General features: G+C 40.9%; 1 protein-coding gene across 1 annotated transcript in view; it reads right to left on the reverse strand.

The window, feature by feature from the left end:
* Positions 1 to 25,399, reverse strand: part of ST8SIA6 (ST8 alpha-N-acetyl-neuraminide alpha-2,8-sialyltransferase 6) — a 147,298-nt gene that overhangs the window by 49,756 nt on the left and 72,143 nt on the right. The window contains exon 3 of the mRNA XM_061125736.1: positions 16,467 to 16,556. Coding sequence (XP_060981719.1) covers positions 16,467 to 16,556 — 90 coding nt within the window. The remainder of the gene's footprint in view (positions 1 to 16,466; positions 16,557 to 25,399) is intronic.

Here is a 25,399-nt window from a genome sequence, read left to right on the forward strand (position 1 = left end):
GCAACCAAGACAGCACAGCCAGATAAATACAATAAATATTTTTTAAAAAAGATATAAATAGAGCTTTTCAAAAGTTATAATTTATGGATATTATATTTTGGTTAGTTAATTAGTATTTTGGTCATCTGATTCGAACAGCTGACTCATTGGAAAAGTCCCTGATACTAGGAAAGATTATGGGCAGAAGGAGAAAAGGGTGTCAGAGGATGAGATGGCTGAATGGGATCACTGATGCAATGGACATGAACTTGGGCAAACTTCAGGAGATGTTGAGGGACAGGGAGGCTTGGCATGCTGCAGTCCATGAGGTCACAAAGAGTTGGACATGACTGGGCAAGTGAACAACAACAGTGGATAGTTAACTTAACCATTAAATATTTATTGGATACTTATTAGGTGCCCAGACCTTATCTTCGGATATTCATTTATCAATCCTACTTAAGCAGTTGAGATACTAAAGTAGTTTCCAGTAATATCTCTTCATGGTGAAAGTCAATTCTTCTGTCTATTGAAATGGATGAAGACACTCCAATAATATTAAGTCAATAGGCTTCTACATGGTATTCTATGTAGATCAAACATCTTTTGTAGTTAGTTTCTACAAAACCCCTGAAGAGCTCAGGCCTACATAAAAATAAATTCTGCAAGTCAATATGGTGGTTAAGATTTTCAGTCAACACAGTTAATCATTTCCATTGGGAAATACTTTTTAAGGAATGGCTGATGAATGTGTGACAGCTAAAAAAGAGAAGCATGTAGCAAAGCAGACTGAACTGAGCTATGCACAGTACAGACCTACCACGAGTTCATTCACTGAAGGTGGGAGAATTCAATCTGCACCATTTTTAACTCAGCAAGATGGTAACTTTTAATTATAATGCTGTGGTTATTATCACTGGCATAGGAGAACGAGATCTCAAACCTTTATTCTCTGCATACTGTTTAGTGTTCCTCACACAAGTTAAATTTTCAAAAACCAATTTTAGGAATGAATTCTTAAAGATGCTGAAGTTCTTCACAGCGTCAGTGAAATCTCCAAATTGCCACAGTTGAAAAGTCAGAAACTTATTTTAAAAGAATACTTTCTCTGTCCTGAACCATTAACTTTTGGGATTTTGATAGTAATTACATGTTTAAGACACATGTTAGGAAATACTGCAAACAGTGACTAACTTTAGTCAACCAAGAGGGAAAGGGGTGTCTATTTACAAGGACAGGGGACATGGTAGAGAAAGGGCTACATGGATTGGTGAAGCATACTTAGGTGACAAGAGAGATAGAGGAGGAAAGCTGTGACCACCCTAAGTTCACACAACACCCAGAAAGAGCTATAACTACAGGTATAGAAGAGGCCACAGGACAGGAGAGATGGCCTTTGGCAAAGAATGAAGTCATACCTAAACTAGGGCCATAGAGAGGAATCCTGGGAAATAAGTGCCCCTGACTTTATCTCTCCTCATTTTTCACTCTCCTACCAATGACTTCTGGAATGTGGCCCTAATCAGAAGCTAAAAATTATGAGAATCCAACTAAGATACCACAAGGAAGTCAGCCTCCTGAAGCACAGAGCAAGAATGAAAAAAACAGAAAGTAGACTTGGAAGGTTAAGAGAAATTTATAGCATAAACGGAAAGCTATTCATGGTGATATTTATCAGAATTATTTGGTGGTAACAAATAATTATTTGGTGGTAACAATCTGGGCTTCTCAGGTAGTGCAGTGGTAAAGAATATGCCTGCCAATACAGGAGACACAGGAGACATAGGTTTAATCCCTCGATCTGGAAGATCCCCTGGAACAGGAACTGGCAACCCACTCCAGTATTCTTGCCTGGAAAATTCCACAGACAGAGGGGTCTGGCAAGCTACAGCTCATGGGGTCACAAAGAGTTGGACATGACTGAGTCACTAAACACGTACGTACACACACATGCACGCATGCAACAGTTTACTTCATTGGACTGATTTGATTATAATGCCAAAGTCAAGCAGTACCTCACTGTCAAAAATATATAATTGTAAGGATCTTCTTCACAAACATCTGCAACATGCAAATACATCATCAGGACAGAAAGAATGAATAAATAATGAAGCGGCTATTTAACGTTTCCAAATTTTCTCTCACAGCACTATTGCTATATGATTTCTGAAGAAGAAAAAAAGATGATCCCCCCTTGCAAGTTCATAGAAAGAAAATTTTCAGACATATAAGAGGATACTCAGAGTCTGAAAATCATAATTTCGTAATATTATACTATCAACATTTAGAACTAGGATCCTATATATCACAAGGAATCAGAAAGAATCAATTAATTTAGTGTTTCTCCATCTCTTGAAAAGGAGCATATAGTTAGAGTGAGCTAAAAGAGTGAATGAGCTGGCATGGATAGTGTACCTGGTAAGATCTTTAAACCATACCGGAGTGGCTAATAACCTTTTTCCTTTTAAATTCTTATGACTCATATAAGCCAAGTTATCTCCTCCTCCTGTGTCCTTTCCGCCACCCTAAATCCTCTGAATATCTCCACAGCACTTACCTTTTGTCTTCGTGTATTTACTCAATAAATACTTACTGAGTGATCTCTTATGTGTAAGGTATTGTTCTAGAGACCGATAATTAAAATAGTGAACAAAATGAATTTAAAAAAAAAAATCCATGTTCTCATGAAATTTATATTGCAATAAGGGATTGTGGACAATAAATCTAATGCATGAGCTGACTTGTATTTTCCCAAATTCATATGTTGAAACGCTAACGCCCAGGACATCCGAACATGACTGTATTTGGGGATAAGGCCTTTAAATACGGGGTTAAATTGAAATGAGATCATTAGTGATCCCTTGGTCTCCTGAGACTACTAAGGATCCCTGGGGATCCTAAGAGCCAGAACCCTGGGTCCCACTCAGTCATGTCTGGCTCTTTGCAGGCAGATTCTTTACCATCTGAGCCATCAGGGAAGCCCTAAATTGAAATGAAGCCCTTAGGGTGGCCCTAGTCCAATCTACTTATGTTCTTATAAGGAAATGAAATTTGTAGATACAGAGAGATACCAGGATGGTGGCACACACATAGAAAAGACCAAACAAAGAGAAAAGGCCATATATCTATGCTTCATGCATATAGCAAGAAGGCAAGGAGAGAGACTTCAGAGAAACCAAACCTGCTGACACTGCAATCTTGGCCTTTAAGGCTCTAGAACTATGAGAAAATAAATTTCTGTTGTTTAAGCCATCTTGCTGTTGTTGCTTAGTCACTAAGTCATGTCCAACTCTTTGTGACCATGGACTGTAGCTCACCAGGCTCCTCTGTCCATGGGATTTTCCAGGCAAGAATATTGGAGTAGGTTGCCATTTCCCTTTCCAGGGGATCTTCCTGACCCGGGGATCAAACCTGCATCTCCTGCACCAGCAGGTTCTTTACCACTGAACCAGCAGGGAAACTCTTTAAGCCATCTGCATGCATAAATGCTAAGTTGCTTCAGTCATGACCAAATCTCTGTAACCCTATGGACCCGTAGCCTGCCAGGCTCCTCTGTCCATGGGGTTCTCCAGGCAGGAATACTGGAGTGGGTCTCCTCCAGGGGATCTTTCTTACCCAGGGATCAAACCCATGTCTCTTACGTCTTCTGCACCGGCAGGCAAGTTCTTTACCACTAGTGCCAGCTTAAGGGAAAGCCCTTAAGCCATCTAGTCCATGGTAATTTGTTACGGCAGCCCTACCAAACTATATATCAAGTAATACATAAATTAATAGCATGTTGAAGTATCTCATGTACTTAGTACTGTGAGGAAAGATAAAGCAGAAAAAGAGGGGAAGTATGTGAAATAGGACTGCAATATAAGTGGGGTGGTCAGGGAAGACCTCCCTGGGAGATAGGAGTTGGGCAGAGATTTGGAGAAGAGGATTAAGTAAACAATGCACATATGGGGGTACAGGAATGGGAAGAACATTCTAGACAAAGGGAAGGACAAATGCAAAAGTCAGAGGTAGAAGCAGGCAGGGTATGTTCAAGAAACAGCAAGATGGTCAGATCTGCTGGAAATCACACACGAGTCACTCAGGAATCCACTCATGAAGGTGGAAGGTCACAGGAAATCTGATGGTAGAGGATTTGCTACTTAAAGCATGGACCTCAAACTAGCACTACTGGCATCAAATAGTAAGAATATCAGAAACACAGAATCTCACGCCCTGTCTCAGACTTAAGGAATCAGACTCTGTATTAAAGTAAAATCTTCACAAACACATGAAAAGATGCTCAACATCACTCATTATCAGAGAAATGCAAATCAAAACCACAATGGGGTACCATTACACACCAGTCAGGATGGCTGCTATCCAAAAGTCTACAAGCAATAAATGCTGGAGAGGGTGTGGAGGAAAGGGAACCCTCTTACACTGTTGGTGGGAATGCAAACTAGTACAGCCGCTATGGAGAACAGTGTGGAGATTTCTTAAAAAACTGGAAATAGAACTACCATATGACCCAGCAATACCACTCCTGGGCAAACACACCGAGGAAACCAGATCTGAAAGAGACACGTGCACCCCAATGTTCATCACAGCACTGTTTATAATAGCCAGGACATGGAAGCAACCTAGATGTCCATCAGCAGACGAATGGATAAGGAAGCTGTGGTACATATACACCATGGAATATTACTCAGCCATTAAAAAGAACTCATTTGAATCAGTTCTAATGAGATGGATGAAACTGGAGCCCCTTATACAGAGTGAAGTAAGCCAGAAAGATAAAGACCATTACAGTATACTAACACATATATATGGAATTGAAAAAGATGGTAATGATAACCCTCTATGCAAAACAGAAAAAGAGACACAGATGTACAGAACAGACTTCTGGACTCTGTGGGAGAAGGTGAGGGTGGGATGTTTCGAGAGAACAGCATCAAAACATATATATTATCTAGGGTGAAACAGATCACCAGCCCAGGTTGGGTGCGTGAGAGAAGTGCTCGGGGCTGGTGCACTGGGAAGACCCAGAGGGATCGGGTAGAGAGGGAGGTGGGAGGGGGGATCGGGATAGGGAAAACATGTAAATCCATGGCTGATTCATGTCAATGTATGACAAAAACCACTACAATATTATAAAGTAATTAGCCTCCAACTAATAAAAATAAATGAAAAAAAAATAAAGTAAAATCCTCAAATGATCTGTAGACACGTTAAAGTTTTTAACAACTTCATTGAAGTATAATTCACATACCATACAGTTCACCTATTTAAAGTATAGAAGCCAGTGGGTTTTAGAATATTCACAGATATGTGCAACCATCACTACAGTCAATTCTGGAACATTTTTGTCACCTCAGAAAGAAGTCTTATATGCTTCAGCTATTACCTCCTGCATCCCATAAATTTTGACATACTGTGTATTTATTTTCATTCATCTCTAATTATTTTCAATTTCCCTTTCTATTGCTTCTTGGACCCACTGCACAGTTAGGAATATGTTGTTTAATTTCTATATATTTGTGAGTTTCTCAAATTTTTCCCCTAAATATTTATTTAAAATTTCATTAAAATGTGGTCATTGTATTATTTTTATTCTTTAAATTTATGGAGGTTTGTTCTATAATCTAGCATATGATTTTGTGTGCATTTGAAAAGAATGTATATTCTGTTGGTGGGTACTATACTCTATAGATGTCTGTTAAGTCTGGCTGGTTTATACTGTTATGCAGTTCTACTGTTTTCTTATTGACCTTCTGTCTGGTATTGCAGCCACTACTGAAACAGATTATTTAAGTCTCCAATTATTGTTTTTATTTCTTCCTTTATTTGTCAGTTTTTGCTTTGTGTACTTTGGTGCTCTGTTATTAAATGCACATGTGTTTATAATTATTATAACTTTCTCCTGGATTGACGCTTTTATGATGATAAAATCAGCTTTATTTCTACTAACACCTTTTGTTTTAAAGGTTTATTTCTTCTAATATCAATATATACACTCCAGTTTTATTTTTTTTAATATTTTTTTATGTGAACCACTTTTAAAGTCTTTATTGAATTTGTTACTACATTGCTTTTGTTCTATGTTTTGATTTTTTGGCACTGAACCATGTGGTATCTTAGCACCTCAACAAGGGGATGAACCTCTACCCCTGCATGGAAAGGCAAGGTCAACTACTGGACCTCCAGGGAAGACTCGTCCCAGCTTTCTTGTGGTTACTGTTTGCACATGATATATTTCTCTATCCTTTTACTTTCAATCTATTTGTATATTTGAATCCAAAATGTGTCTTCTATAGCATATAATTTGATCATGCTTTTTAATCCAGTCTGGCAATCTCTGCCTTTTGATTACATGATTTAATCCAGTCATATTTAATGTTACTACCAATACAGTAAGATTTACCTCTGCCAATTTATTTTTTTAATTTAAATTAATTTATTTATTTTAATTGGAGGCTAATTACTTTACAATATTGTGGTGGTGGCATGACATACATTGCCATACATTGGCGTGACATCTTTAATAATTTAAACTATATTTCCAGTAGTTGCTCTGCTAAGTCATGTCAGTCATGTCCAACTCTGTATGACCCCATAGACAGCAGCCCACCAGGCTCCCGTCCCTGGGATTCTCCAGGCAAGAATACTGGAGTGGGTTGCCATTTCTTTCTCCAGTGCATGAAAGTGAAAAGTGAAAGTGAAGTCACTCAGTCATGTCCGACTCTTCGAGACCCCATGAACTGTAGCCTACCAGGCTCCTCCGTCCATGGGATCTCCCACGCAAGGGTACTGAAGTGGGTTGCCATTTCTTTATCCAGTGCGTGAAAGTGAAAAGTGAAAGTGAAGTCACTCAGTCGTGTCCGACTCTTCGAGACCCCATGAACTGTGTAGCCCACCAGACTCCTCCGTCCATGGGACGGAGTGGCAAGAGGACTCTCCCAGGCAAGAGGACTGGAGTGGGGTGCCATTGCCTTCTCCAGTTGCTCTAGGGTTTACCATATATATCTTATCAGAATCAGCTTTCAATTTGTACTAGTTTAACTGTACTGATATATAGAAATAATACTCACATAACTCTCTTTCCTTTTTCTTCGTGTTGAATTTCTGTTATACAATATTACATTATTGTTATAAACCAACTATATATTACTATATTTGTTACATTTGTAGTCATTTCCTTAGCCTGATACAACTTTCCTTCTACCACCCTCTTTGTGCTTTTTATTGGCAAATATATTACACGTGTATTTGAGAAGTGCTACCAGGACTCTGCAGGCTGCTGTAAGAATTTTGTCTTTTGAGTGAAATGGGAACACATTAGAACAGAAAAGTGACCTGATCTAACTTACATTTAAAAAGGTTCCAACTGTCTACTTCATTGAGAATATTCTCCAAGAGAGCAGGAATAAAAGCTAGAAGAATTAGAGATGTTTGCCAATAGTAAAATAAAGATGGCTTGGACCAGGGTGGAAGTGATAAAGTGAGTAAGAAATTATCCACTTCTGGGTATGACTTCAAGGTGGCCAGTAAGATTTAATGATAGATTTAGATAAAAATAAAGGAGTCAAGAATAACCCCAAGCATTTAGGATAGAGCACTGGAAGAACAGACTTGCCATTAACTGAATGGGAAACAGTGCTGAAGTATATAATTCAGGGAGCAATCCAGGAGATCCTGTGAGATGTATAATGCTTGAGATTCCTTATGAGTATCGCAGGGAAGTGTTGACTGGGCAGAGGTAACATGAATCTGGAAAGAGGTCCACATATAAGTTTGGGAGTCATCAGTAGGTAGATGGCAGTTAAAATTCATGAGATTAAATGGAGTCCTACAGGTCTGAGAAGGAAGATAAATGAGACTGGAAGACTGAGTTCTGGGACACTCCAGGGTCAAAAGTGAGGGGAAATGACATGGAATCTACAGAGAATGAGAAGGAGAAGACAAAGTATTGTAAATATATGACTTTCTTTTTTTGTTTTGTTTGTTTCTTGTGTTTTTGTTTTTTGTTTTCTATTTTTTTTGCCACACAGAGTAGCATGTGGGATCTTAGTTCCCTGACCAGGGATTGAATCTGTTCCCCCTACAATGGAAGCATAGTGTCTTAACCACTGGACCACCAGGGAAGTCCTTGACTTTCTTAATGTACTGAGAGCTGCTAAAGAGTAGAAATAATTTCTTTATCACTGTGTCCCTCAGGCAAGAGTTAAACTGTTCGCAACCATGCATACTTTGAAAAACCTCCCAGGGAGTCTGATACACACCTCCAGGTTGAGAACAATTGTCTCTGTGCCTGTTGTAGTGCTGGGCACAGAGAAGCTGCTGTGTGTTTCTGAAATTGAGATTTAATGTATAATTAGAACATAAAACACCCAAATGTTTCAGACATTAGTTTTGAAATATGACAATAATTAGCCATCTGCCATGACCTTACCAAGAGAAGTCACACTGATCCCCAAGTTACAGTTAGGGTAATTGTGCAAGATAAAGCTTACCTGCATATATTTACATTACAGATGCGTAAGTAGAATAAGTAACAAAATGTGAGCAAAGTATGTATATACTTACTATTTTGGATAAAGATTGCTTTTATAGCTTTGCACTATAAAGTCAAATGCCTTTCTCTTCCTGTATTTGTGATTTGTTAATTCTGTTTTCATTAAGAATGGAGCTATACAGTAGCGAGAACAGAAAAGTCAGAATTTTGTCCAAGCCCTGGATCTGCCACTTCTAACCCTCTCATGTTCTGCAAGCCCTTTTAAAACCCTCTGAGTTCATCACTTACACTTGTGGAATTAGAATAACGAAACTTACTCTGAAGAAATACTGCAAAGACTATAGATAATACTTACATTTCCTTGCATACAGTAGGTCCACAAAAATAGCTGTTATTACCACTACTGAAAATTCAGTTTTGTTTCCACTGCACACATGTTCAGTAGCTCAGTTGGGTCTGACTCTTTGTGATCCCATGGACTATAGTCTTCCAGGCACCTCTGTCCCTGGAATTTTCCAGGCAAGAATACTGAGTGGGTTGCTATTTCCTACTCTAGGGGACCTTCCTGACCCAGGGATCGAACCTGTCCCTTGCATCTCCTGCAAAGCCACTTGGGTTCTTACCAGCTGAGCCGTGGGGAAGGCCCCTGTTTCCACTGACAAACACTTAAAATAATACACTATTCCAATCTTCCGTATGGTAACAGATGATACTAAGCAATTCTTGCCAAGTATTAACCAAGGGATTCTACTTAGAATTATGCTGGTTATTTTCCAACATCAACAACCACACACAAATGTCATTATAAAAATTGTCATTATGATAAAAAATATAATAGCATAAAGGATTATGAATTGAGTAGCCAGTTAGTTATCCATGGTTATATTATAAATTACTCCAAAACTTAGTAGCTTAGTTTTACAACAATAAACTATTACTGCCTAGTTTGTATAGGTCAGGAATTCATGAGTAGCTTAGTTGGATAATTCTGGGCTAGTAGCTCATTAGATTGTAAAGTCAAGATGTAGCTTGAGGTTGAAGTATCTACTTCCAGGGAGGCTCACTGACATGGCTGACAAAGCGGTCCTGGTTGTTGGCGGAAGACCTCAGGTATGTGGACCTCTCAATGTCCCTATGACGCGGTAGCTGGCTTCCCCCAGAGCAAGCAACCTAAGAGAAGGTAAGGCAAAATTATCAAACACTCTATGACCTGACCTTGAAATCACACCTGGTTATTCCTGTGATACTCTATTTACACAGGGCAGTCCCCTTTAGGGAGGCAGGGGGAAAACATGTAAACACCGGGAAGGAAGGACTATTGGGCACCATCTTGGAAGTTTGGCTACCAGGAATAGTAGATAAATAATACCTTTAACAATACTTGTTATATTTGAAAATGGTGAACAAATGCAATATATTCACTTTCTTTCTCCATCTCACTTTTGAAATTGGAAATAATCATTTCCAATTATTTCTTAATGACCTTAAATAAGTGTGATTATTTTTATTGTCACTGTCTTCCTATTAAAGGTTTCCTTCAAATGACTTGCTATTTGAGCAAGTACTAGGAATCCTTCTGATGTGAATACATAATCAAGATTGTAGTATAATGCAGAAGTCAGTGTTTCAATTTTTCTCTGAGGGAAAATTCAGTTTTATTTCCACTGACAAACACTTAATACACTATTCCAATCATCAGCATGGTAACAAATGATACTAAGCAACTCCTGCCAAGTATTAACTAAGGAATTCGGATTAGAATTATGCTGGTTAACTTGCAGCATCAACAACCACACACAAAATATTTTATTTTCCTCCTTCCCATTAACTGATTGCCTGACTCTGAAAAAAGTCATAATCCTATTTTTATCTTTAAACTGAGGGAATTAGATTGCTTAGAAATATAAAAGTTATATATAAAAAGGTATACGGATCAAAAGAATTTAAGAGACTATTCATTCCCTCAAGTTCTTAAATTGTATGATTGCTTATTTCTTATGTTCTCTTTGAGGTACAGAATTGATGGCTAAACCACCTTGACAGATTTTGCACACACAAAAAAGAAGTTTTCAGAGACTTCTATTACAGCCTTGTTATCAGTTCACCCGCCCAACTTAAAATTTTATATCAGCAAACAGAGCCACTGCTTTGGTTACCAACAGGTATGCCCCATGATATTAAGAACATACCATGTTGGCATGAATAGCTGTTTTGTGTTAATGTCTCCTTTCTGACAATGAAAGGAAGGAGGGATAAATTTTTGAGCCCTTAAAAGCTGACCAGAAAAGGCAAATTAAAGGGTCAGAGGTAAAAAGACACAAAAATGTGGATATCTTTTGAAGAGGCAATGAAAGCATCATAGATTTAAAGCTGAGTGGACAAGCCATATATCACTCTATGCCAAGAAAATCTTGTCTATGACCACACACCATTTTTCCTGGCAGACAACTTAAAACTTAGCAATACTTGCATTGTTAGCAGGCTGACAAGTGATATGTTCAGAGTCAGGTTTTTTGAAGCCTGATCCACCATAATTTATACTTCTTTTCAAGCTGCAATTCAGGTCATGCTCCCCAAGATAATAAACAGGAAGAACACTTAGGGCCAGTCTTCAATTCACTTTGCCTTTCACCTTGCAAACAGAGCCTTCGAACAAACATCTTTATGATGCCCCATTAAGATGATCCTTTCAGAAAATTCTACTGTTCTTGGTAATTTCAAATGGTACAGCATGAAACAGCTCATCAGACATACACACTCACCTAGCAGTGTATGGTTCAAGCCACAACTAGCTGATGCAAGCCTTTGTTCCAACCTTAATTCTGAGAATTTGAATTTTACCAAGAAAAGCTATTTGAAGGCAAGAGGCTTTTTCATGCCCTCATGACTGCACAGGAAGATGTAGGGCAGTGGCTTACATTCTGTAAGAAGATCTCTAAATCTCTCCTTTCACCAGGAGCACTACTTAAACTATTCAAGCGTTCAGAAGATATAAGATATTGTTTAAGCAAAATGTTTCCTTTCATCTGTAAGGAAGACCTGAGGGATCTATTGTCAATACAATAATAAGAACAGCTGAGCTATTTAATATTTAATGCATATCGTGCAGAAGTACCTGGTTGATGTCACTGACAGGTACTCCCTTACCAAATCACGTAGCTGTTGCTGTATGCGGCATCCCAGCTGGCCACTACAACCCTCATGCCCATCATGAGACAACTGCACTCACATTCTATTGGCCAGTCCCAATCACATGACCCCAAGCATCTAGGTGGACTGGTTCCAGCCAGTGGGATATGATGGGAAGTTATGCATGTCCCCTCCAAGCTGTACCTTCTCTATAGCACCCTCTCCTTCTGCAGCAACCCTCAGATCACCTGTTGAAGATGTCTGCATCATAGGATGGAAGGATTCAGAATCCCTGAGTCAGTAGTCAGAAAGAGTTGCTTAATCAAGAAGGAAGGTCTATACTGAACATTGTATGAAAGAGAACACAAGATTGTGATGTGATACTCTGTTTGGGGAGATTCTGTTAGAGCAGTTAATCTATCCTGACCAGATGGGAGAAACTGAACAAACATAGATGTAACCTTTCTTGGGTTCCATGATTATCTGGGAAAATGGAAGAGGAACACAGGAAGAAAACAGTATAGTGACAGAGGCAGCAAAACCCAAGACGGGGAGGAATGAGATCATTTCCTGGGTGAGCTCCTCTGAAGTATTTGCTCTTAAAAAATCAGCTCATTGGTCTGAAACGATGTGGACTAAGATAGGCAACTTAAATATTCACACAATTATCATTTTTTAAAAAGTAAGCAGAAAAGATCACAAATAATCTCTGCCATACTGAAAAATGCAAGCTAGCAGTGATAAGATGACTAGGCAGCATTTTAGTACGGTATAATATTTTATCCAGGAGACACCTGGTAAAAAGGATTGAGATGGAGAAACCGAGAGAAACATTCAAGGAGAAAGGATAAGGCAGGAAAAAACAGAAAACTTCAGATTCAAAGAGAAAGAGCCAGAGGAGTTAAAAATAGTTTTCAAACAGGAATTGAAGTTTATGGACAGAGTTAGAGATGGTGAAGAAAACTCCTTTGAAGACCTAAGAAGTATATTTATTCATTTATTAGTTTAATTCCACAAACATCTGCTGAGTAACTACTATGTGCTGAGTCCTGTGATAGGCACCACAGATAGAACCACAAACTCACAGTCCTGGAGCTCATAGCCTTGCACAGAAAAGAACGAATCCCGATGGTTTTCCCAATGCCAACCATTAGCTTTCTTTCACTCAAAAATGTAGTCAACCGATTCATGTTGATGTATGGCAAAAACCATCACAATATTGTAAAGTAATTATCCTCCAATTAAAATTAATTAATTTTTTAAAAAGTAGTCAAGACCAGTAGGAGAAAGAGCACTGCTCCCTCCCACTCTAACACCATCTTCCTAAATTCTATTTTAGCATCTGAAAGGGGAAAATTGGCTGAAGAAAGAGGAAATTCTAAGTCTTTAACAGACCATGACAAAAACAGAGCTAAATCATTATTTCTAAGAAAACGTAATTGCTTTTTATTACCACACACTGAATAGCGTTCCCAATTGTCCCCTGTACCTCTGTATCAGTGCTGGTCGCAGAATGTACAATTCCTCACAATAGACAATACTATTGAACAAATTAGTCTCCTATGAGCAAAATAACACTTTCATAACAATGGGTAGTTCATGCCTACTTTCTCTAGACTTTTGCCAAATAGAATACTAGTGCAGGCTAATTATATGAGCTGGCTGAAAATTGTGCAGATCATGGAAAGGTATCCCCCTAAACAACAACTGAGAAAAAGTCTTAACGTCAAATCCAAAACAATAGGGAAAAAGTGAGACAGCAAACTATGACCAGGCAATCTCATCAGCATACTGCAATTAACCATATTTGCTGATGCCCATAAAAGAGTTGTAAAATTCTTTGCAGTGGGGTCTTCCCTGGTGGTCCAGTGGTTAACACTCCGCCTTCTAATGCAGGAAGCATGGGTTCCAGCCCTGGTCAGGGAACTAAAGTGTCATATGCTGTGGGGTGTGGCCAAAAAAAAATTTTTTTTTTAATTCTCTGTGTTGAAATCAAATCACCTTCCATGATTAAAGAACACTGTACCATGTTGATGCAAGGACTTTGCTGCAAAGTACAGCAATGGATCATTGTTACATTGAGCACTTTTGTCACTTTGAGGAACAAAAATATTGAATAGCTCATCAGAGAGAGAGTTGGAGACAGTCCATTGTAACTTTTACACGCTGATTCCCACATCAGGCAAGGAATACAGACAGTTTGTCACAGGGAATGGGGGAGTAAGGACCAATTTTTCCAAGTTCTACTATTCATAAGGTGTGGCACCACAGATCTGATGCATGGAGGGTGCTGTAAGAGGCTTGGAATTTGAGTCCCTCAAGAAAAGTTTGAGGAAGAGCCCAACAGACAAGGAAAATAATCGCTCCAACATGATCAAAACAGATGTGCAGCACCATCTACAATGCATAAGCTACTTGACATCCACCTCAAAATTCATTGTATTTATTGTGCAAGAAAAAAGGCATTTGCATGGGACTTTCTTGCTGGTCCAGTGGCTAGCAGGGAAGCCTCGCTTCCAATGCAGGGTGCACCTGGGTTTGATTTCTGGTCAGGGAACTAGATCCCACATGCCACAACCAACACCCACGATAGCCAAATAAATAAATAAATGAATAAAGATAAGTACTAAAAAATTAAGAAAAGAAGCATTTACAAGTATTCAGTTCAGTTCAGTTCAGTCCCTCAGTCGTGTCCGACTCTTTGCAACCCCGTGAATCGCAGCACGCCAGGCCTCCCTGTCCATCACCAACTCCCGGAGTTTACTCAAACTCAAGTCCACTGAGTTGGCGATGCCATCCAGCCATCTCATCCTCTGTCGTCCACTTCTCCTCCTGCCCCCAATCCCTCCCAGCATCAGGGTCTTTTCCAATGAGTCAACTCTTCGCAGGAGGTGGCCAAAGTATTGGAGTTTCAGCTTCAGCATCAGTCCTTCCAGTGAACACCCAGGACTGATCTCCTTTAGGATGGACTGGTTGGATCTCCTTGCAGTCCAAGGGACTCTCAAGAGTCTTCTCCAACACCACAGTTCAAAAGCATCAATTTTTCGGCACTCAGCTTTCTTCACAGTCCAACTCTCACATCCATATGTGACCACTGAAAAAACCATAGCCTTGACTAGATGGACCTTTGTTGGCAAAGTAATGTCTCTGCTTTTTAATATGCTGTCTAGGTTGGTCATAACTTTCCTTCCAAGGAGTAAGCGTCTTTTAATTTCATGGCTGCAGTCAACATCTGCAGTGATTTTGGAACCCCCAAAAATAAAGTCTAACACTGTTTCCCCATCTATTTCCCATGAAGTGATGGGACCAAATGCCATGATCTTAGTTTTCTGAATGTTGAGCTTTAAGCCAACTTTTTCACTCTCCTCTTTCACTTTCATCAAGAGGCTCTTTAGTTCCTCTTCACTTTCTGCCATAAGGGTGGTGTCATCTGCATATCTGAGGTTATTGATATTTCTCCCGGCAATCTTGATTTCAGCCTGTGCTTCTTCCAGCCCAGCATTTCTCATGATGTACTCTGCATACAAGTTAAATAAGCAGGGTGACAATATACAGCCTTGACGTACTCCTTTTCCTATTCCGAACCAGTCTGTTGTTCCATGTCCAGTTCTAACTCTTGCTTCCTGACCTGCATATAGGTTTCTCAAGAGGTGAGTCAGCTGTTCTGGTATTCCCATCTCTTTCAGAATTTTCCACACTTTATTGTGATCCACACAGTCAAAGGCTTTGGCATAGTCAATAAAGCAGAAATAGATGTTTTTCTGGAACTCTCTTGCTTTTTCGATGACCCAGCGGATGTTGGCAATTTGATCTCTGGTTCCTCCACCTTTTCTAAAACCAGCTTGAACATCTGGAAGTTCACGGTTCATGTATTATCCTGGCTTGGAGAATTTTGAGCATTACTTTACTAGCGTGTGAGATGAGTGCAATTGTGCGGTAGTTTGAGCATTCTTTGGGACTGTGTTTCTATTGGGATTGGAATGAAAACTGACCTTTTCCAGTCCTGTGGCCACTGCTGAGTTTTCCAAATTTGCTGGCATATTGAGTGCAGCACTTTCACAGCATAATCTTTCAGGATTTGAAATAGCTCAACTGGAATTTCATCACTTCCACTAGCTTTGTTCATAGTGATGCTTTCTAAGGCCCACTTGACTTCACATTCCAGGATGTCTGGCTCTAGGTGAGTGATCACACCATCGTGTTTATCTGGGTCGTGAAGATCTTCTTTGTACAGTTCTTCTGTGTATTCTTGCCACCTCTTCTTAATATGTTCTGCTTCTATTAGGTCCATACCATTTCTGTCCTTTATCGAACCCATCTTTCTGACCAATCTATCATAAGCAAGGGTCCTGGCAAAAACAGTGGCCAGCTCAAACTGAGTCATATAAGAAAAACTTAAAGAAGGCACTTTTCCCAAAGGCCTGGGCTGGATGCAGAAAAATTCAAGCATGATATCAGGGGACTATGAAGAGCTTGGGCCTTCCCTGGTGGCTCAGTGGTTAAGAACCTCCCTACCAATGCATGAGACATGGGCTTGATCCCTGATCCAGGAAGATCCCACATGCCATGGAACAACTAAGCCCGTATGCCACAACTACTAAACCTGTGCTCTAGAGCCTGGGAACCACAACTACTGAAGCCCACATGCCCTAAAGCCTGTGCTCCACAACCAGAGAAGCCACCTCAATGAGAAGCCCGAATACCACAACTAGAGAAAAGCCCTTGCAGCAACGAAGACCCAGCACAGTCAAAAATTAATTAATTGAAAAATTTTCAAGAGGCTAATTTTTTTAAAAGATGCTGTGAAACATTTTTGACACAAAACACTTATTTTAAAATCAAGTTAAATGTGAAGAGTAGAACTTACTTTCCTGTTCTGTTAGATAAAGTCTCCAAGCCCGTGTGCAGATTTTGGCATCGATCCATCAGGTGGAGGGACTTCTCATTCAGATATGTGCTGGTTCATGAAAGAGATTAAAAAAAAACAGATTGATTTAAAAGGAGAATTTATGAGATACAGTTAACAAAAATCAGATTTATTGATAAAGTGTACCCAAATGAAGTCTAATTTTCATCCCATTATTGGATTTCTCCATGGAAAAGGAAATTGATATTTTCACCTCTGACAATGGGTCTAAATTTTTTAATACACTGACATGATAAAGTCAAATAGAAAGGAACTCTCCTCGGAAGACTATATTTTCAAGTTTTCATATTTTGAGGTTAGTATATAACTGAACAAGTTATTGAATAGTTTTAATCATTGTGAGTGTAAACAGACACTATTTTTAAAAAGATGTTGTCTCTGGTAGGAAGCATGCAGACACAGAAGATCAATAATTCTCTCTCAAAAGAAGGCAAGATAAATCTGGCCTTTAATTATTACAGTAGCTGTGATATAAGGGCCTGTTGTTATTGTTGTATGAGCTTTGAAAAACTGGAGCTGGAAACAAACCAAATCAAAAAAGCAAGTTAAGGAAACAGGTTATGGAGCCGGGCTGCCTAATAAGCCCTGCAGACACATGTGTGCTACTAGTTAGCCGACTCAGGCCTCAGTTTCTGCATCTCTAGTCCCTACCTTATAGTGTTATTGTCATGATATATACATGATAGAGGAAACAATGAAAAGCAACTGGGGTGGGGGGCTTCCCTGGTGGTTCAGTGGCTAAGACTCCAGGCTTCCAATGCAGCGGGGCTGGGTTCCATTCCTGGTCAGGGAACTGGATCCCATATATCTCAACTCTTAATAAGATGTTCAGTCGTGTCTCATTCTTCGCGACTGCATGGACTGTAGCCCACCAGGCTCCTCTGTCCATGCGATTCTCCAGGCAAGAATACTGGAGTGGGTTTCCATTCCCTTCTCCAGGGGATCCTCAAATCCTGGGATTGAACCTGGGTCTTCTGCACTGCAGGCAAATTCTTTACCATCTATGCCACCGGAAAAGCCCTATTAATAAGACACAGTGAAGCCAAATAAATAAATAATTTTTTTAAAAAAGGAAAGAAAAGCACTTTATACCATACCTACCATAATAAGAGCTCAAAAAATATCAACCATCACTCTCCCTATGTGTCAAAAATATGCACACAACTCCGATTTCTTGTTAATGCATCTATGTAATCATCCTGAAGATATTTGCTGAGAATCTAATATGAGTTAGGAACCAGCCACAGGAGGCCTAGGATATGGAGCTGGAAAACACAGAACACAGTCCCTTTCCCTAGTGGAGCTTCCCGTCTGGTTAAGGAGAACAACGTGTATCAAACAAAACCACACGAACGAATAGAAAATTCTGGTCTGTGGACAGGACCCTGAAAACAGCAGTGGATGCGATGGAGAAGTGTAACCAGAGCTGCCTGCATCGCGTGGGGGCCTCTGAGAAAGTGTCATTTGGGTGGAGATCCCCAGGGTAATCCAAGGGTGCTACTTTGCCGGGGAACATTCCAGATTGAGGTTGCCCACTGGCAGGTGCTTTCCGTCACAAAAGTCTGTTTCTTTCTTTTGTTTGTTTTGTTTGCACATGCCAGTATTTATGTAACCTTTACCGTGTATTTTTAATGGGGATATTTGCTTTACGATGTGTTAGTTTCTGCTATACAACACGTGAATCAGCTATATGTACACATATATCCCCTCCCTCTTGAGCCTCCCACAGGCCCCACCCCACCCCTCTAGGTCATCAAAGAGCACCAAGCTGAGCTCCTTGTGCTACACAGCAGCTTCCCACTAGCGATCTGTTTTACACATGATAGTGTATATATGTTAATGCTACTCTCTGTTTGTCCCACCCTCTCCTTCCGCTGCTATGTACACAAGTCCATTCTCTTCATCTGCATCTCTATTCCTGCCCTGCAAATCGGATCATCAGTATTATTCTTCTAGATTCCATATATATGTGTTAATACAAGATATTTGTTTTTCTCTTGCTGACGTCTCTTGCTCATGAAATGGCTGCTAGACACTGGGTGGCTTTCTAGGGCAGCCGTGCTCCACGTGATCTAGAAATACCACATACTCCACTCTCAGGGCACTTTCAACAACCTGCCTCCGTAACTGTTGTGGCAGAAGGAGAAAGTGCTGGAAGGTCTTACTCTGTATCTGAATGCTTCAGCCTGGCCAGAACTAGCCGTCTGCCTGACCTGATTTCACAGCAGTTTTCAGAAAAGGGCAACCATCCTCCATGCCTGGAAGAAGAGATCATCAGGGTGCAGGAGTGGACCAGAAGCCCACAGCCACCATCCATGGGCGGGAAGAGAAGCTGACAGGTTTGAGATCTATTCTGGACATAAAACTGACAGGACTTCATAATAAATTGGATGTGGGAGGTGAGGGAGCAGGCGGTATCAAGGTAAAGATATAAACAAGAGAGAGTCATAATTAATCTTCCAGAAATTTTGTCTAAAAAGACAGTGTACAAGTATCTTATGGGCTCACAAAACTCCTCTTTATCTTGATAAGGTTTTCTTCCCACTTCCTTCCTCTTTCTGTCTACATGCCTCACCTTCTGCACTTTCTGAATGTATTATCATACTTTCCAAAGAATTGTTTATTTCTAACTTGCTGTGTATTTTATTCAGGCAGCACCGTTAATGAACTGAATTACTGAGCCAGCAGTGCTTTGAATAATGATGGCTTTGCAAGACTGAATCATGAAACAGAGAGGCAGGCATCATTACGGCTGAGTGTTTCATAGAACTTCTCTTAAATCAGTGAGTATCTTTGTTAATATAAAGTCCAAACAGCTTTGCCCAACTGAAATCACAGAAGGCATACGGAAAGCAAATGAAGGTATCTGGGTTGAAGTGGAGATGCAAGAGTAAAGCTAGAGGGGAAAGGGGGACCTTAGGTGTCAGCCAGCAGGGCCAGCCTTGAATCTGGGTTCCACTCTCTGACCTTGGCCTTTGAAATCCAAGAGTTTCCTTGTTCAAATCTTTACTCAGTAGTTTATAGGGATGCTACAGATTGAATGTTTGTGTCTCCCTCAAAATTCATAGGTTGAAATACCAGCCCCCAAGGTGATGACATTAGGAGGTGGGGCTTTGGGAGGTCATGTGGTCATGGGGGTCCTCATGAATGGGATTAGTGCCCTGATAAAATTGGCCCAAGAGGGCTTCCTGGTCCTCTTCTGCCTTGTGAGGTGACAGTGAGAGGACAGCTGTCTATGAGGAAGTGGGCTCTCTAGACACCAGATCTGCAGGTGCTTTGGTTTTGGACTTCCAGCCTCTAGAAGCATGAAAAATAAATTTCTGGTATTTATAAGCTGTCCAGTCCATTCAGGCAGATGAAGGCAAGGGATTACATGGGGTTGATATATGAAAGTTACTAAATAAACACTGCATTCCTGTTCTCCTAAATGCCTTGCTGTGTTGTTTCCTCACACTGTTGTTGCTATAGGTGCTGGTAACCTCTCCTACCCACAGAAGTCACTTCACAGCCAAAGGAACAGAAAGGAAGCCCCTTGAGTTCTCTGCACTCTTTTTCTGTCCTGCCCCCTTTTCATTCAAAGTTTTCTTCCTTTGAATTCCTAGTTTTTCTTCCTTTCATTCCTACTTTTCTTCCTTTTCATCTAATGTCATTAAAACCTTCCTAGGAATGTGTTAAAATGCTGATCTGCAGAACCCTTAAATTTCAAACGTTTGTCTACTTTAGGCATCTGATCAATATAACCTCTTTCAATGATTCTTAGTCAAGACTCCTAGCTCATGCTGTTTTCAACAATGATTGTTATTCAAAGTGACAGAAATATAACCGCCACATTTTAAGATGCTTGAAGACCTGACTCCGTAAGAGATGCCAGGATCCATAGAGAAGTGGAAGGCAACAGGCCTTCCAGAGAGAGGGCTAGACCATCAGTCCTCTGTAGTGGGAATAAGTGAGAATTAGATGTTCAAGATTCCCTGGTGGCTCAGTCAGTAAAGACTGCCTGTAATGCAGGAGACCTGGGTTCGATCCCTGGATCAGGAAGACAGCCTGGAGAAGAAAATGGCAACCCACACCAGTATTCTTGCTTGGAGAATCCCATGGGCAGAGGTGCCTGGCTGGCTATAGTCCTTGGGGTTGCAAAGAGTCGGACACAACTTAGTGACTAAACTACCACCACGTGTTCCTTGGATCTGAGCCCATGAGAAGAATTGTGAGGGACTTACTTGCTCTTGAGAGAGGAAAAGAAGAAACCTTCCCAGTCTGAGTTAAGCAAGGTCATGACCCGTGGACAGATCCTATTTGAGAAGCTGGCACCCACCCAAATGAGGTTATTAGAAAAAAATCCTCCTTAACTTCTGATCTGGGGACATCTCTCAGACAAGGCAAAGGGGACAGAGAGAAATTCATCGAGATAAAAGCAGGAATTAAAGATTGTGGGATCACAAGCAATGTGGCACAAGATGAAATGGCTCCAAGACACGTGTGAGCTGACTTGTAACCTGAGGAAGGATGACTGGGCATCAGGTTGCAATGACCCATCCAAAACGACTGAATGTCAGGGAGAACTTGAAATGATAGAGGAAGCAACAGAGAAAGCACATCAGAGGCTGCTGCCAGAAGAGCTCACAGTTAGGTAGAAGTCTGGGATGTGACCAGAAAGGGGCCCTGACCCCAAACTAACTCAAGATGATGGTCTGAGCGGTTGCGTCTAGGAAAGAAAAGCACACGGGCCAGCAAGGCCACCAGATAAACTGTAAAAGCCAAAACTTCCAGGGCCAGACTCTCCTGCATTCATAACAAGAATTTTGTCTCTGCCAACTCTGATAGTTTTTTTTTTTTTTTTTAATTTCAACTTGCTGGTGAAAGCTCCTTTTAAGAACTTCTTTTTTACTATGTGTTATTTTATTTTTTATTGGCATATAGTTGCTTTACAATGTTTTGTTAGTACATATAGCTGTGTATCAGCTATATGGACACATATATCCCCTCCCTCTTGCACCTCTCTCTCACCCCACACCACCATAGACCTAGGCCATCACAGAGCACAGAGCTGAGCTCCCTGTGCTATGCAGCAGCTTCCCACTATCTATTTTCATATGGCAGTGCACAGACATCAATCCCAATCTCCCAATTCATCCCACTCCCCCTTCCCCTACCCCTCTCCCCATATCAGTTCTCTACAAGAGAGAAAAGAATTAGCCTTATACAATCTGCCAGATACAGTGGAGAGCGTCTCCCAGGACAAGTCATGGAGGGACAGTGGCCAGCCTCCTGGAGATCTGCTAGAACACCTGATGAACCAAGTGAGTGCTGAAGTCTCCCAGACTAGAGGGCTAAGATGGCTCTAGCTGCCCTGCCAAAGCCTCATCAAATGCTCCATTATAAGACCACAATCTCTGCCTGCACGTCACTAAACTAGATTGTTATCTGCTCATTTGTAGCATGAGTAGCATCTGGCAACAAGCCAGCATGCCCAAGTTCCTGCCCCTTCAACATTCTGTGGCATCCACCTTGCAAATATGCCATAATGCAGCAAAGCAGCCTCTGGCCTAATGCATTCCTATACCTGCCTGGCTAAGGCTGCTGGGAACAAAATCACATGGGTAGGTGGGCTGGTGCCCTGATAAATCGATGGTGCCCAATACGCTAGGCCTTTGATGCCTTGACAATTCTATTCCGAGGGGCCACCTCCCTTCCTCTTCCATTTCCCTAGATGGCTAACCTACACATTCACTATTGTGCTAACTTCACTACTCTGTGCTTTCCTAACTTCTATAATCATATTTTCTATTTCAGGAAAAAAGATGCTGCCTGGTTAAGACTTGATGGTGAGCTATAAGCCATTACTTTCCATCTCAGAGGAAGAAGTATCTCTCCTCTTACAAAAGCAGAATCTGCCTGCTATTCCATCCCTCCTAGTCTCCTCAATGATCCAAGCTCCTCCCTACATTTTCTTCTTTTCTGAACCTTTGCTCTTTCCCTTTTACTGTCGCCTCCTCCCCAGGTTCAATTCTCTCCCTTCTCAAAGTCAAAAACAAAACAACTCATTCTGCTCTTCTCCTCCACCTGCTGCCTTGCTGCTCTTTCAGATTTCAACCCACCAATTGTTTCTCTGATTTTCCTACAAATCCATTCAACCATTCTTGGAAAGCATCACCAAATCCCAGGGAGATCTGAGGTCTCTTACTTGACCTCCCAGTAGCATCTGAATGGCTGGCCACTCACTGGGCACCTGGTTCCCATCACAGTCCTCTCTGCTTGTCCTTCGACCTCTGACCACCGATCAGGATTCTCTGGCAGGCTCTTCCTTGGATCAGCCCATAGGCATTGGTGTCTCCCATGGCTCTTCCTTTCCTGCTTGTTATTTTAATACAACTAGCTGGCACCTAGTTACAGAACCCCCAGGGCTCTCTCCAGATCACCTGTCTTCTCAGCCTGCCTGTTTTCTCCAAATATCTCAACCAACCTCTTTCCCTTCTGCTCTGTCCTCATGGCCCCCAAGGTGGGTGGTTGCGCACTCATATCTGAACATGTCACTTCCCTGCCCAAACCTCTGCCAGGGACCCATCAGCCTCTGGACATGCCCCGTAGCTGGACGCACAGAGCCATCCAGGACTTGGTCCTTGACTGTGATTACAGTCCCATCTCTTCCCGGCAGCTTGCTAAGCATTGAAAGTGAAAGTGAAGTCACTCAGTCGTGCCTGACTCTTTGTGACCCCATGGACGGTAGCCTACCAGGCTCCTCTGTCCATAGCATTTTCCAGGCAAGGGTACTACAGTGGGTTGCCATTTCCTTTTCCAGGAGATCTTCCCAACCCAGGGATCGAACCCAGGTCTCCCGCATTGTAGGAGACGCTTTACCATCTGAGCCACCAGGGAAGAGCTGCTAGCATTAACTGGTACAAATTTCTCGTTCGCCATTCCTTACAAGTCTTATATTATGGATTCTGACTGCTTTTATTATTTAATTAGAGTATTTATTTGTTTGGTACTGGCAACCTAGCCTTCAGGCACATTTTCATCATTTCAGTATGTCATGGAGAAAAAAAAAGTCTTTAATAAGATTGAAGGAGAGATACATAAAAATAAGCGTTTCTGCTATCATTGTTATCGATGTGGCTGATCTGCTTTTTACAAATTTTATCTTCGTAAGTCAGACTTGAAAACCAACTGGCAAGATTTCACAAAATAGCAGCAAGAGGCTTAGAGATTACAATGGCTCCTGCAAACTAATAAAAATTAAGGCTCTGATAAGGCAAAGACTATCTCTTAACTGAACAAGAGATTCAATCCCTATAAAGTAATGTCACCATTATTTAGTGGGTATCCACAAGGACCTGTAAAACACAGAGTTAATGACTTTTAATTAATGCAATATGCAATCAGTCCCCTGGACAAATGAAACATCCCAAAGAATGATTTCTTTATGTCACTAATGAGTTTCAAGACCTTCAAATTCTGGGGACTTCCCTGGTGGTCCGTGGTTAAGACTCCGCACTCCCAATGCAGGGGGGACCTGATTTGATTCCTTTTCAAGGAACTAGATCCCACATGCCCCAACTCGAGAGTGCACAAGCTGAAACTAAAAGATCCCTCATGCTCAAACTAAGACCTGGCACAACCAAATAAATAAATATTAAAAAGGAAAAAACAAGAATCCGAATTCTATTTACAGTGCCCAGAAATGGGGCTAAACTGATTGTGAATCTATGAAAAGGTCAAAACCAAATCAATTTTAGTCTCTCTGAAGAAAGAATATCTTAACAGATTAAAAATACAGCCTTAAAACTGGAAAGCCCAAAGCACAGGATTTCTCCTATCTACAGATCTTGCATGCTCCCTCCCTGTTCCTACGAAGAGGAGCTGATGAGCCATAAGTGCATCCTGACCACCAGCTGACATCCCTCTGTAGACTGGTGTGACAGCTGGCCTGCCAGCTCTAGGACAGAGGGGACTGTGGCCAACTGCGCTCACTTCAAGTTCATCAAGCAAACACCTAATTATCATGTGCACCCCCGCCATGTAATTCCCCTGAGGGACAAAGGCAAACATTCCAGTCTAATGGGAGAGTTTGATTACTCTCTTTAATTGACAAATTAATATTCTGCTTTATAAATCACCCTCTTACAAGTTTGGTGAACACAAGTCTGTCTTTGAAATAGCAATCAAACCCAAAAACTGAAAAAATCAAGTTTTGGTGCCTATAGACATAGCGGCAGAACCTGGCCAGCCTCTGTTCAGTCACTCACCAGGTGTCTCTGCCACAGGGAACAGTGGCTACAGGAGAAAGGACAGTGGACAAGACCATCTGCCTGCTTCTCTGGAGCAAAGAGTCTGGTGAGGAAGACAGACAGGCAAGCACATGCTTACCATGCTGGGTCTGCAGAATGGATGCTGGCTATTTTCCACCATCATGTTAGTTTCAAGAAACCTTGAATCTGTATTTTGATGGATGTCATTTAATTCAAAATATAAGAATTGCTTAAAACAATGACTATTTCCTTACATAGGAACAGTGCAGCCACCTTCACTTGCAGAAATTTCTGCAAATAATCTCTGCTAACTTGGTTTTTCACCATAATTTTTACCTGTTTTTGGTAACCTTTGATAAAGATTTATTAATTAGCTCTGTTACTAAATCTGTTACTCTAATGTAGTCTGGCCCTCCACCATTGTTGAAAGACAGTTTTCAGAGATGGACAATCGTAAATCTATATATATATAATGAATACACATTACAGATGTTATTTTATTTCTCATGAAGGAACAGGTTCAAAGGAAAAGTCACAGACAGACTTACAGATCAGGAATATTGAAATGAATGTGCAAACAGAGGGAAGTCCATTAGACCTCTACCAGATTGGACACAATTTGTG

This window comes from Dama dama, chromosome 23 (assembly GCF_033118175.1).
Source record: "Dama dama isolate Ldn47 chromosome 23, ASM3311817v1, whole genome shotgun sequence".
In the NCBI taxonomy this organism is placed as follows: domain Eukaryota; kingdom Metazoa; phylum Chordata; class Mammalia; order Artiodactyla; family Cervidae; genus Dama; species Dama dama.